General features: G+C 49.7%; 1 protein-coding gene across 14 annotated transcripts in view; it reads right to left on the minus strand.

The window, feature by feature from the left end:
• The window catches only part of EPS15L1 (epidermal growth factor receptor pathway substrate 15 like 1), a 98198-nt gene that overhangs the window by 57949 nt on the left and 25922 nt on the right, over window positions 1-14327 (minus strand). For 13 of the 14 annotated variants that reach the window (XM_043590293.1, XM_043590284.1, XM_043590282.1 and 10 more), the window contains exons 4-8: window positions 14098-14145; window positions 11509-11604; window positions 10809-10871; window positions 7854-7979; window positions 3653-3712 (exon numbers count right to left, since the gene is read on the minus strand). In XM_043590293.1, the coding sequence (XP_043446228.1) occupies window positions 3653-3712; window positions 7854-7979; window positions 10809-10871; window positions 11509-11604; window positions 14098-14145 (393 nt within the window). The remainder of the gene's footprint in view (window positions 1-3652; window positions 3713-7853; window positions 7980-10808; window positions 10872-11508; window positions 11605-14097; window positions 14146-14327) is intronic. The other variant, XM_043590286.1, reaches the window with a different exon arrangement.

Here is a 14327-nt window from a genome sequence, read left to right on the forward strand (position 1 = left end):
GACCAGATCACTAACATAGGTAAAATTTATCGTCACTTAAAAACACTACAAAGGGGCACCTGGGTGGCAGTCAGTTAAGCGTCCAATTCTTGGTATGGGCTCAGGTCATGATCTCAGGGTCGTGGGACAGAACCCCTGTTTAAGACTCTCTCTCTCTCTCTCTCCGCCCCCCCAAATCCCCCCCCCCCCGATTCTTCTCCACTCACACATTATCTAAAATAAAATTTTTTAAATTTCGAAAGAAATTTTTAAAAAGTGCTACAAAATGTTAAACCCAGCTAGTGATGAAAAAAAACCCAAATGACACAATTATAAGACCCATTTATAGAATAACATAAATCCTGGCTGAAATGATGGGAAATAACAAAAACAAAACAAAAATGGAAACCCAGGGCTCCTGAGGCCGTGAGGGGAGGGGCACGCGTGCGGGCTCACTCTGGGCCAATGATTCCATTCCTGGGCATCACCCCAAGAGCAGTTAAATGATACAAATACCTCAAGTCAGTGTGGCCAGAAGAAATATAAAAAATAAGTAATAAGGGACTGGGGAAGGGGAAGCTAGTGTTCGCTGGGGACAGAGTTTCAGGTGTGCAGGATGAAGGGTCCCCGAGATGGGTGCTGGTGACGGCTGCATAGCTGTGTAAAATTATTAATGGCACTGAATCACACACCTAAAAATGGTTACGATAGTAAATTTCACATTATATACGTTTTACAATTAAAAAAATAAGAATAATGCACTGCCAGTAAAAAGAACAGGATGATGGAGACACACGGAAAATGCTCAAAGTCAAAAAGGCAAAGCAGAGATGACGGGGGAGGTGGGGAAAGACCCAACCAGTGCTGGTGAGGGTAAGGGGTCAGAGGGCGCTGCTGGAGAAACTTCTAACCTCCCTGGGAAACGGCTGCAATTGAATCTAAGTTTAAAATCCTCGGGGCGCCTGGGTGGCTCAGTCGGTTAAGCGGCCGACTTCAGCTCAGGTCACGATCTCGCGGTCTGTGACTTCGAGCCCCGCGTCAGGCTCTGGGCTGATGGCTCAGAGCCTGGAGCCTGCTTCCGGTTCTGTGTCTCCCTCTCTCTCTGCCCCTCCCCCCGTTCATGCTCTGTCCCTCTCTGTCTCAAAAATAAATAAACGTTAAAAAAAAATTTTTTTTAAATAAATAAATAAAATCCTCAAAGGCTTTACACACATATTACAGTAAGGAAATAATAAACCTCAATTCGTGTGTATGTGGTAAATCACATTTTAAGGAGGTTTATGATTTCTAGAATGGAAGATGAATCTTAGGGATACTAGGGAATTCCCAGGTAAGTCACAGTTGGGTTTTGTTTTTGGTTTTTTTTTGGCTTAGTTGAACTTAACTGCTATTTATTAAAACACCATCCTTAACTACAAGAGGCTACTTTACTTTATTCTACTTTGAGATTTAAGGGAACAAGGTGAGTGAATAAATTCCCTGAATGGGAGAGAAAGGTCAAAGGTGTGAGGTGGAAGGAAGGGAGGAAGAAGAGGAGGGACAGAAAGACACAGGCCCGGGGTGAGGAGGGCTGGCATGTGAGGATGTCAGTCCGGTTGCTGGGGCAGCTGAAGAGCAGGGTGGGAAGGTGCAGGGGCGTGGAGGGAGAGCACCCGCCTGGGAAGGCAGTCTACAGGGCACAAGAGCCCTAATCAACACAGACACAAGCCACTGCCACTAACAGGAGAAGGGGTGGAGTGCCAGGGCTCTAGCATAGGCATAAGCAGACCCGAATGCAGATGGCGGTGTCTTAGGGCACCTGCTGGGCGCACGTACACGTATACCTACTTCCCAGCTCTGTCTACTGAGAGGGCCTGAAAGCAGTTGGCACCCCGGGGTCCCTGAGCACCCCAGAGCCTACATGGTAGTTTCTAACACCATTCTCCACTACATGGAACCGGGGGTCCCTGGAGAACTCGGGCTGAGGCAGGAAACACACAGGAGGAGCGAGGAGCATCCCACCGTGCCAAGAGGAAGCAAGTGCTCAGAGAATAATGGGATGTGACCAAAGGAGCCAGCTGGGAGCAACTCCAAATGGGCAAAAGAAATCATGCCACTGAAAGACTACAAACATGGCGGGGGCGCCTGGGGGGCTCAGTCAGTTAAGCGTCTGACTTTGGCTCAGGTCATGATCTCAACAGTTCGGGGGTTCGAGCCCCACGTCGGGTTCTGTGCTGACAGCTCAGAGCCTGGAGCCTGCGTCAGATTCTGTGTCTCCCTCTCTCCCTCTCTCTCTCTGCCCCTCCCCTGACTGTTTCTCTCTGCCTCTCAACAATAAATAAATGTTTTAAAAAAAAAAAGATTGCAAACATGGAACAAAGGGCGCAGCCATGAGTCCACTCGGACACAAATTCCTCACAGTAGGAGGCTCACTGGGAAATGTGCAGGACGTGCCAGAATTACAAACTCATCTGGCAACCACCACAATCCTCACTGAATCCTGTGAGACTCCTGGGAGGCCTTGAGAACTAGCGGGTGAGAGTGGAGGAGACTGGGGCATCCAGTCTCCATGTGTCTCCCACGACAGACTGAGCACAGAGGAGGAGAATAACCCTGCAGGGAGAAACTCCGGCCTCCACTCTGACTGCAATCCAGTTCATACCATGTCAACAACAAGGGAGAAGACATCCCAGGTCCTGTCAATGGCATGTACCCCAAGGAAAAGAAGCCATCCCCATGGTGGGGTCCTGCCCCACGTATAAGCACGACCTGGACCATCATGAGGAAACAGCAGATATCCCTGAGCTGAGGGACACTCTACAAACTGCTGGCCTGCGCTCTTCAAAATGCCCATATGCCCACGAGACACAGAGACAGATGAAGATGCCTCCAGATCAGAGGGCATGAAAGAGACAGAGCTACAGAACATAACACAGGAGGCTAGAATTTCTTTGCTGCAAAGGACGTTTTAGGAACAACTGGCAATGTCCGAACATCCTTAGATAATAGGTTAATGATGTAACAATACAGAAGACAGGACACGTAATAAATACCACAGTAACTTAGACAATGCCAATGTTAATTTCCTGGGTTTGAATTGGACACTGGTTACATAAGAGAATTCACTGGTTTTAGGAAATCCACCCTGAAGTATTCTGGGATGAAAAGGTATGGTGCGCGCAGCTTCCTCCAAAATGGTTCAAACGAAATTTTTATGTGTGTATACATATGTACATACGGCAAGAGTTGGGAGGAGGATAAAGCAAAGTGGTAAAATAATAACACTGGGGAATGTGACTGGAGGGTATTGAAAAGAATTCTCTGTATCACTGCCACTTTTCTTTAAATCCAAAGCACATCAAAATAACTACTTTCTAAAAATCACAGAAGAAGTGGTGCCTGGGTGGCTCAATCGCTTAAGCGTCTGACTCTTGATCTCGGCTCAGTCATGATCTCACGGTTCGTGGGTTTGAGCCCCACAACGGGCTCTGTGCTGGCAGCATGGAGTCTGCTTGGGATCCGCTCTCTCCTTCTCTCTCTGCCCCTCCCCAACCCTCAAAAATAAACAAACTTTAAACAAACAAACAAACAAACAAACAAATAAGAGGGGAGAAAAAACGAATCCAGAAACCCCACATGAGCTGTGTTTCCTTCCTCAGCAGAGTAGGAAAAGAGAGTCACAGCAGGGGCCTACCACAGCAAACTCATCTCTGTCCAGGTGCCCATCCTTGTCGATGTCACTGAGGTCCCAGACCTGCAAGGGAAAGAGAGCAAGGCTTACTAGGGAGGTGGGGGGGGGGGGGGCACCGAGGCTCCCTGGGGAAGGAAGCATGTCTGCCAGAACTCAGATTCCGTGTGCTCGGTGCACACTGGGGTTCAGACGAGGCACTCGAGACGCGTTGGAGAACCCCTCGGCAGGTTCTCTGCAAAACCATCAGCTGACGAAGTACCATCAGTTCCAAGATCCCTCCATTGTATTGTGCTCACTTTCTCTAACAAGTGATTGTAATTACAACCATGTCCACCTTGCTTTTCTCTTTATCGTCTCACAAGGAATTCTTAGATAGGAAACACGGCTTGGTTTCGGCACAGGTGCTGCTCCAAACACAAGCCCCCCCAACCCCATTCATGGTGTGCTTGGCCATGGGCACGCGTTCGAGGTCTGTGGGGTCTCGTCTCCTCTCCCATTGGTGGATGGTGAGGCAGGTGACACAGAGCACGCTTGTACCCTCAAGATGAGGCAGGTACAGGTTCCTATACTGGGTCAAAGGCCATGTGCCAGACTGTCTAAACCACAATCAAAGCACTAGCTTCCTGACCCAAGTCAGCATCACCAGAACCAGCAGGCCTGCCTGACTCGGCAACACTGGGCGGGGCGCCAGTACCCAGAGCGAAGTCGACACCTGGGGTCCAAACGTGGTGCTTCACATGCCGGGACCTCCTCAATCAGGAGCGACATCAGCCCAGGGACAGTTCTCATCTGCAGGCCCTCTTCCCCAGCCCTGCTGCTGTCCTTGACTTGGGCCTCTCCAATCGTCCACAGAGGCCACAGCCTCCAGTTGGCCTCTTTGCCTCTAATCCTTTCCCCAGGGTTACTACAGGAACTGTTCTAGAATGCACTCTGAGCCTGCCCCTTTGCCTGGCACATGGACCCCATCCCCCCTCCCGTGCCCTACACAGGTCCCTGTACCACAGCCCAGCTTCCAGGGACTCCACCTTGACCTCTAGGGACCCCAAACTGTTCACAGTCCCTTCAAGCATGTGGACGCCCTTTCGGAGGCATTCTGCATCAGGCCGAGTGCTGTATGCCTCTGGTTTCAATTCAGGGAGAGTAACTTTTCCAAGCAGATGGCACTTGCTCAAGGAACCAGGACCAGAATGAGAACTCCTGGCTCCATAGCCTCTCTCTGTCCGGGGGCCCCTCCACCTCAGCACCACGGACATTCGAGACCGCATCACTCTCTGTGGTGGGGCTGACCTGGGCACGGCACGGTGTTGAGCAGCATCCTCGGCCTCCACCCACCTGAGGCCAGCAACACCAGACCCAGGTGGGACAACCAGAACTGTCTCCAAACATTGCTCAACATTCCCTGGGGGAGGAACTGCCTGGTAAGAACACCAGCCCTCCCGAGCATGCCTCTGCTCATGCTGCCACGCACCCCTTCTCGTCCCATCGCTGGCAACCCATCTCTTTCCTCTAGAGAACACAACCCACAAGTGCCTACTCTAGGAAGCCTTCCCTGCCTGCCCCATACCCCTCTGCCCTGGCAGATCAGGCATCTCCCCTCTGCCACTGTCCTCAGTGGGCAGAATCACAATTACCAGGGAAGCACTGGGTAGTAGAGGCTTTACCAGGGAAGAGTGAGGGACCTGGGGACCACCTAGGACCTCATTCCCATCTCCATGAGACCCTGAGGGGCTGACTGGCCACTATGAAGGCCCCCATTTCCTCATCTGGAAAATGAAAGTGACACCAACCGTAACAGGGCGGTTGCAAGTACTAAAGGACTTCATTCGTGCAAAGTGTTCCAGTGGGGCTTGGCACGTATTAAGCCCTCGGTAAAGAAATATTAGGATCTCAACCACTAATTATTTTGGATCTTAACTACTATTTGTTTATTCGACCTTCTGGACTGTACCTAATTTCATCCCCATCTTCCCAGTACTCAGCACGAGGGCTGGCCCAGGGCAGATTCCAAAACTTCCTGAATGCCTGCATGGATGGTTGGTGCATGGGTGCACAGGTAAATGAATGTATGCACGAGTATACTGACGCATTCATCATGGACAGCTGGGTGCGCAGATAAATGGGTGCGTGAATATGGATGCACACACAGACGGGTGGGTGCACAGTTATGAATGTGTGTGTGCACGGATACGGATGCACTCGTGCACAGGTGGGCGGGTGAATGGATGTGGATGCATGAGTACATGGATGAACGGGTGCACATAAGGCTGGTGTGTGAAGAAAAGGAGGGAAGGAGAGAGTAGAGATGAGAAGTGACCCCTGTGTCACAAGAGCTGGAGCCAGGGCAGAAGACTGCAGAACGCGCCCTTCCTAGCCAAGCTCCCCTTCTAACGAAGCACGTTCCACCTCTGTCAAGTCTGTCTTGTTCGTGACTTGGCTCTACAACATGATTATATCCATCATCGGGTACTTTGCAAGGACTGCCAAGTAAAGGCACACAAAGTGCAGGAACGGGTCACCCCATCCCGCTGCAATTAAAACTCGGGCCTTGGAAAAACTATAGGTGATCAGCCAGGGTCCCCATCACAGAGCTCCACCGACACCATGCCATGGCCAAGAGCGAACAAAAGGATTTGAGAGATTCCCCTTTCTTAATTTTTTTTTTTTTTATGAACTTTAGTGTATTTACTTAGAGAGAGAAAAAATGGGAAGGAGCAGAGAGAGGGAGAGAGAGGATTCCAAGCAGGCTCCACACTGTCAGTGCAGAACCTGATGCGGGGCTCAAACTCACAAACCCTGAGACCATGACCTGAGCCGAAATCCAGAGTCGGATGCTCAACCAACTGAGACACCAGGCGCCCCTTAGTGGCCTTCTTTCAAAGCAAACTGTTAAGGTGGGCTCTACCTGGGTCCTACTAAGTGGGCCAGTGTCCAAAAAAGTCATAATCAAACAGAAACATTATTAGGTGAATCCAAGTGGACAGGAATTTGCACCTTTCCTAGAGGTTCTACCAAACGTCATGAGCTAGACCCACAGGCGTGGCCTAAGGTAGCAGGGACCATGCTCAGTCCCCTACTGGGCCCGTGACTGCCACATCATCACAATCCAGTCCAGACAGATGACATCCCTCCCATCTCAATCCAGAGCAGGGGACTCAGTACAGCCTTGTGGAACTGGGCTTTGTGCAGAGCAAACACACAGTGCCATGATGCAAACCTCACTGGAGGGAAAGCAATCTGGAACAGAAAGCTGTACCTAAAAAATTTGTATTTAGGGGTGCCTCAGTGGCTCAGTCGGTTGAGAGTCCGACTTCAGCTCAGGTCATGATCTCACAGTTTGTGAGTTCGAGCCCTGTGTCGGGCTCTGTGCTGACAGCTCGGAGCCTGGAGCCTGCTTCAGATTCTGTGTTTCCCTCTCTCTGCCCCTCCCCCATTTGTACTCTGTCTCTCTCTGTCTCTCAAAAATAAGTATAAACAAAAAAAATTTTTTTTAAATTGTATTTAATAGAAACAAAGCTGAGGGTTTTTTTGTTTTTTTTTTAAGCGAATGTATAAATTTTCTCTATTCTTGCAGCAGAATTTAAAGTAACTTCACCTGGGCACCTGGATGGCTTAGTCAGTTAGGCATCTGACTTTGGCTCAGGTCATGATCTCACAGTTCATGAGTTCGAATCCTGCATCAGGTGAGCTCATGGCCCTGCTTCAGGCAAATAAGAACCCCACTTTGGGTGAGCCCCACTTCTCTCTCTGTCTGTCCCTCACTCACTTGCGTCCTCTCTCTCAAAAAAATAAAAAAATAATCTGCATCTTAAGTTCTTAAGCAGAAAAAAAGTAATTCTAAATAGACAAGAATTATAGATGGACACTCCCACACTTCTCCCCAGAAGCACACAGAGACAGGGAGATCCTGGGTCTGGGTTCAAATCTCACCCCTGCCCATCTCTCAGCCCTGGGCAGCAAGATCACTTCTGAGGCTGCCTCCCCACGTGTGCAATGGGCCCACACCAGCATCTTGTCCCAGGCTGCGGAGCATCTGTGAGCCACATCCATGAGGCCCTAAGCCAGCGTGACTGTAACAAATTCTCCATCCACATCGGCTCTTGCAAAGCCCCCTGATGGTGCACGGCCATGCGTAGAGCCTCCAATGTGTATGTGGGCAGGGCCTACGGAGTTCAGCAGCACTGCAGGGTGTGAGAGAACGACTTACCCGGCCCAGGACATCAAGAGGCAGCTTTGAGTTCATGAGGACCGGCTTGACTTTGTCTCCAGAGAGCAAACCATTGATGGGTAAGAGGCTTTCAAAAATTCCATCAAATTTGGCCTTTTCTTCCACCTAGTTGGAAAGAAAGTGTGCCTGTGTGAGAATCCAAGATAAGTTCTGACCCGCAGCTGGATGAACACGGGCAAGGACCCACCACTGGCCTCGCCGAAAAGCACAGGACAGCCTCACGGCAGTTCAGAGTGAACTTCTACCCGGTGGCCAAGGTCAATAGGGGGACAGGGCCTGGCCTGGGCCTCACTCTCCACCACAGGGGCTGCCTGGAAGACAAGGACCACCACTCCCTCCCTCCCAGGAGCGCACTAGGACAAGACAGATGAAGGCCTGAATGGCTGTTCCTTCTTTAGGACAAACGATGAAAACCGGGCATCAACCTACAGAACTAAAAGAGCTCAAGAACCAAATATAAAAATAAACCAAAGACTTAAGGGGGCTCCTGGGTGGCTCAGTTGGTTGAGTGTCCCAACTTGGGCTCAGGTCGTCATCTCGTGGTTCATGGGTTCAAGCCCCGTGTCGGGCTCTGTGCTGACAGCTCAGAGCCTGGAGCCTGCTTTGGATTCTGTGTCTCCCTCTCTCTCTCTGCCCCTCCCCTGCTCGCACTCTGTCTCTCTCTCTCTCTCAAAAATAAATAAACATTAAAAAAAAAAAAAAAGACTTAAGCAACCAATTACCAAAATCAACTTTAAGCAGAGGAAATCCTCTCACAGTAAAGAAAACAACTCTAAAAGCTGCTCCTGAACAGTGAGGTGTGAGGAGGACTGATGGCACAGAGCAGAAGCTACTGAGTCCACTGTCAAACATGAACTGTGGGTCACACATCCAAGGGCCATCGGTGAGGCGGGTCCAGGCAGGGCCCTGAAACCTGCCCTCCTCCAGAAATAAAGCCCACAGCCACTGGCCCCGGGGGATTGCATAACCCTCAGCACCCACTCCGTGAACAAGCCGGAGCTGCTGCTGGGTGCACTAAGAAAACACCCTCGAGGGGCGCCTGGGTGGCTCTGTCGGTTAAGCATCTGACTTCAGCTCAGGTCATGATCTTGTGGTTCATGGGTTCAAGCCCCGCACCGGGTTCTGCAATGTCAGCATTGAGCCCGCTTTGGATCCTCTGTCTCCCTCTCTCTCTGCCCCTCCCCTGCTTGCTTACCTTGGCTCTCAAAAGAAAAGACCCCCCAACAAGAAGAACGGACAACTAAAATGTGGTGCACCCACACAACGAACTATTATTCAGCCTCAAAAATAAAAGGAGATTTTGACACAGGCTACAATGAGGATGAACCTTGAGGGCATCATGATGATGGACAGAAGCCAGCACACAAAGGGCAGGGGCTGTATCATCCCACTTACGCGAGGTCCCTAGAGGAGTCACACTCCCAGAGACAGGCAGCAGATGGCGGGCTCCAGGGGCCGGGGCAGGGAGAGGGGGTTAGTGTTCATGGGGACAGAGTTTTAGTTTGGAGCAATGAGAAAGTTCTAGAGATGGACAGGGCGGAATGGATGGACAACAACATGAATGAACCCAACACTAGGGAACTATACTCTTAAAAACGGTCAAGATGGTAACCTTTATGTCACGTATATTTTGCCACAATTAAAAAGCAAAAAAGAAAACAGAAAGGAGGGCACAAGCCGATTCTATAGGCACAAGGCCCTCGAGGCACTGAGGTGAGCGCCCCGTGTCGGCCCCGAGGGTCTGGAGCGCTGCTTTGAGCAGCCCAGTGCTCTCCCAACAGAAAAGAACACGTGTCACCTCAGGCTGGTCTGTCAATGTTTCTCTGACTGAAACTTGAAAACAGTCTGCCCCCATCGCAGCACCACGCCTTCCCAGCCTGCCGCGCGAGGCCTCGCAGCCTCCTCAGGCACCAGCCCGGCTCCTGGGTCTCCTGAGGCCCCACACAGCCCTGCCAGAAAGGGATCGGAACAGTTCCAGGAACAGGATCTCTCAGGCATTGTTTTCCATAACAAAGCAGCTCGTTTTCAAAGTAGGTGCCTTGCAACTGGACTACGAAGAAGGAAATCCTTTGGTACTGTGACCGCTGCCAGCAAAGAGCTCCCCTGCTCACGGGGGTGACTTCGCAATCCCTTGGTCACTTGAGGCCTCCTCCTGCCCTGTCCCTGCACCAATCTCCCCCTGCCCAAACTCTTCCAAGGAGGGGACAGAAAAACTGTATAAAAAACAGGACAGAGGTACTTGAGGCGGGGACGGGGTGGGGGGGGGGGGGAAGGTGTCTTGATTTTACAGCAACACTGTTATTAATGTCAGTATTTAAGCCAAATAAAAGCGAGGAAACATGACAGTCCCCTCAGCACGAGTAGGGAGTGAGGAGGTCTCAGTACATGGAGGACCATCTCTGTGCCCCACATGCTTTTCCTTTAGGACTAATTCTGTGCCTATTAGAAGGCACCTCTCGTGTCTTCCTCTGCTGCTTCTAGAAAGACGTGGGACGTGGAGAGGGTCCCCGTACACTGAGAGAAGATTTTCAGAGCAATGAGAGCATGAGAGAGGAGAGAATAAGACGTGAACTTGCTAGAAAGAAGAGCGACAGCTACAAGACGTCTTGGAGGTCTTCATGCTTGCCAAGTTCTCACAATTGCCTCTTCTATCCTGACGAACCAACCCAGGCAGCAAAAGCCACAGAATATGGCCTAGAAACACACAATGTGACTGCAAAATCTTAAGAACCCGTTGCCGGAAACTCAGCTAACTGCTTTAGCAGGGCAATGCCCAAAAAGGTCACGGGCATTTCAAGAGATTTTCATCTGCAAAAGTGTTTTGGCCAAATTCTGTGGCAAATAATCATCCCATGCAATGTTTGGAACATCGTAAATGGCTCAAACGACCGCACATGAAGGACGGCCGAGGGGCGCTGACCGGGGCTCACTTACCCTCACAGCCCAATGGGCCTCTGCGGACGGCGGCGTGACCATCAAGGGGCTGCTGGTGTCGTGCTGTAAAGGGAGAGAGACGATCACTGGTGGCTGGCCCAGAATTAAACTACGGAGGATGTGTTAAGGGAAAGGATACACATTTCAAAGTGCTTTCAAAATGAGGAAAGACCTCAAAAAGTTAAACGCAGAATTACTGTATGTCCCAGCAACTCCACTCTGAGGTGCAGACCCGAGACCTGAAATGAGGTGTGCAAATGCTGGAACATGAATATCTATGTCCACCAACAGATGAATAAATTAACAAAACGGGCTAGACCATACAATGCAACCTGGTTCAGCCATGAAAAGGAACAAAGTGTAACACCCGCTACAACACAGAGGAAGCCTGAAAGAAGTGAGATCACCAGACAGAACAGGTAAATCCATAGAGACAGAAAGATTAATGGCCGCCAGGGGCTGGGGGAGAGAGAACCGGTGAGTGATTACTTCGTGGGAAAGGGCTTCCTTTCAGGGTGATGGAAACGTTCTGGAACTAGAGAGGGATGCTGGCTGTACAGCACTGGGAATGTACCAAATGTCACCAAGTTGTTCGCTTTAAAACGGTAAATTTTACGTTATATGAATTTCGCCTTGATTAGAAAGAGAGAGAAAACATGGATGGACAGATGATACTAGAAGAGCATGAACTTGAACTTACGAATTTAGGTGGTGGCATGTTCAAAGTCAGATTGCTCAAGGTAACTTCGTGGCCGCTCTGTGCACAGGCCACTAGTCTCAGTGCAACATAGAAACCCTGCAAATCCAAGAAAGGGGAAGGTGTGAACACCACCCAGCTGGCAATGACAGGGGGTGAGCTGTCTGCAGCCGTGGGCTTCAAGAGAGAAGGATTTCACATCGCTCCAACACTGAAGACTGAACGTGTAAAACTCAAGAGTGTTGAGCCGAACTGGTCTCACCCTGGGAGCACTGTTGAAATGAATATAGCAGGGGCACCTGGGTGGCTCAGTCGGTTGAGCGGCAGACTTCAGCTCAGGTCACGATTTTGTGGTTCATGGGTTCGGGCCCCACGTCAGGCTCTGTGCCAACAGCTCAGAGCCTGGAGCCTGCTTCAGATTCTGTGCCTCCCTCTCTCTCTGCCCCTCCCCACTTTTTGTGCTCTGTCTCTGTCTCTCAGAAATAAATAAACATTAAAAAAAAAATTAGGGGTGCCTGGGTGGCGCAGTCGGTTAAGGGTCCAACTTCAGCCAGGTCACGATCTCGCGGTCCGTGAGTTCAAGCCCCGCGTCAGGCTCTGGGCTGATGGCTCAGAGCCTGGAGCCTGTTTCCGATTCTGTGTCTCCCTCTCTCTCTGACCCTCCCCCGTTCACGCTCTGTCTCTCTCTGTCCCAAAAATAAATAAACGTTGAAAAAAAAAAATTAAAAAAAAAAATTAAAAATAAATGAATGAGGGGCGCCTGGGTGGCTCAGTCGGTTGAGCGTCCGACTTCGGCTCAGGTCATGATCTTGTGGTTGATGAGTTCGAGCCCCGCGTCGGGCTCTGTGCTGACAGCTCAGGGCCTGGAGCCTGGTTCAGATTCCGTGTCTCCCTCTCTGTCTGCCCCTCCCCCGCTCATGCTCTGTCTCTCTCTCTCTCTCTCTCTGTCAAAAATAAACAAACATTAAAAAAAATTTTTTTTAAATGAATGAATGAATGTGCCAAAGTGGACTTAGTCCATTACATTCTGAACGCTGCAAAATTTCCATTAAATATATTTTTATACCTTTATTGTTTTTCAAGTAAGCTCTGTGACTGACGTGGGGCCTGAACTCACAACCCTAAGATCAAGAGTCGCATGCCCTCCATATACTGAGCCACCCAGGTGCCCCTCAAATACATGTATTTTAAGCAATAATGAGCTCCCAACATTTAGGAAAATGCTAGATTAGATAAGTAGCAGACCTGGGTTTAAGATTACAAATAAACGATGACTCAAATACATGTTGATTTTTTAAAAATGGTTTGAAATAGACACAGTTGTTTGGGAATTAACACTCGAGATGCACTGTGATCCCATTGGCCTCGCTGAACACAGCATCTCCCACTCATCCCCCTGTGGCCTGAAATGGACTCACCTCCCACGCAGGGTCAAAGGATCTGAACTAGGCCGTCAGGGGCCTTAACTCCTCCTCACCCTCCTAACCCCAGAACCAGCCATGTTACTGGCTTAGGGAACTCAACGCAGCATAATCGCCTAATTTTAATTGATTGGATAGCCTAAGAACATGAACTGTCTTAAAAGCTCTAAACACCATACGGTCTTTCAAACTTCTTCAAAGAGATAAACACTAGCTCAGCCTTTCTCGGACTGATGTCCACAGAACACCCGAGGAGAGCATACGGAAAAGGGGACGTAAAAAAAGTTTATGGAAACTGCATTAGACAAAGCTAACGGGTTTCTTGTCCACAAGGATCCTCAGAATCTTTTAACGTGCAGATGTACAGTATGAATCTCAAGAAAGGGAGGAAAAGCTGATGGTGCCTTCCCAATGGATCGGCTCATGGACAGCGGGACACCAGGAAAGACATCCCTTGGGATACAGTTTCGGGAAAGACTGGACTAAATTAAAATAGGATCACTTAAAATCGTTTGTTAAGTACTGTAAATTTCCATTTATAGAACATTCTCAGAATGACAAAATTATGACGGAGAAGGAATGAGTGGTGGCCACGGATCAGGGTGTGATTACTGTGGGGCAACACGAGAGAGATTCTTCTGAGGGGCAGGCAGTTCTGTATCCTGACTATGGTGGTGATTACGTGAGTCTACGCAGGTGATAAAGTTACACAGAACTATGCGCATCAGAAAAAAGCCCAAAAAGTGGTCAGCCCTGAGTAAGGCTTCTAGTTCAGTACTGAGCGTCATGCCTTGGTGACGTAAGCAGCTCTCCCAGCAGGGAGCTGAGGAAGGATATACCGGAACTTCCTGGACTATTTTTGCAACTTCCCTGAGTCTTAAGATATTTCAAAATATCTTAAATATATCAAAATATCTTTGAAAACATTTGCATCACTTGTGAGCACACAAAATCTTAAAAGATACGCTAACCATGAAAAGACAGCTTCAAGTGTTCAAAAGACCTTTATTTCAAAATGAAACCTTCCCATTTTAACGGTGTGAAAGCCACACTCATTACGTCTAGTAACGCTTGTCAGCAGTGATAACAAGGAAGGAAGTGCAGGGGTGACCCAGCCTGTGGGGGCCCTGGCCCGAGCCCCTCCACTTGCTCTGTGTATACGTGTAAATACCTGTTTGTCCAAGAACCCTTTACCTTCTGGGTCGGCCAAGTCCCATATCTGTGGAAACACAAAGATGTTCATGAATGCAACTGCCCATCGCTGCCTGTTTACTCACAGGGCAGGAGCGCCCAGCGCCGCAGCACGTGGACCTTACGGGTAGGCCAGAGTGGCTACTCCCGGGCTGTGGGTGGGGAGGCAAATTTGGAACGGGTGAATCACCGGCACGCCCCCCCCCCCCC

Source organism: Prionailurus bengalensis, chromosome A2, assembly GCF_016509475.1.
Source record: "Prionailurus bengalensis isolate Pbe53 chromosome A2, Fcat_Pben_1.1_paternal_pri, whole genome shotgun sequence".
NCBI lineage: Eukaryota > Metazoa > Chordata > Mammalia > Carnivora > Felidae > Prionailurus > Prionailurus bengalensis.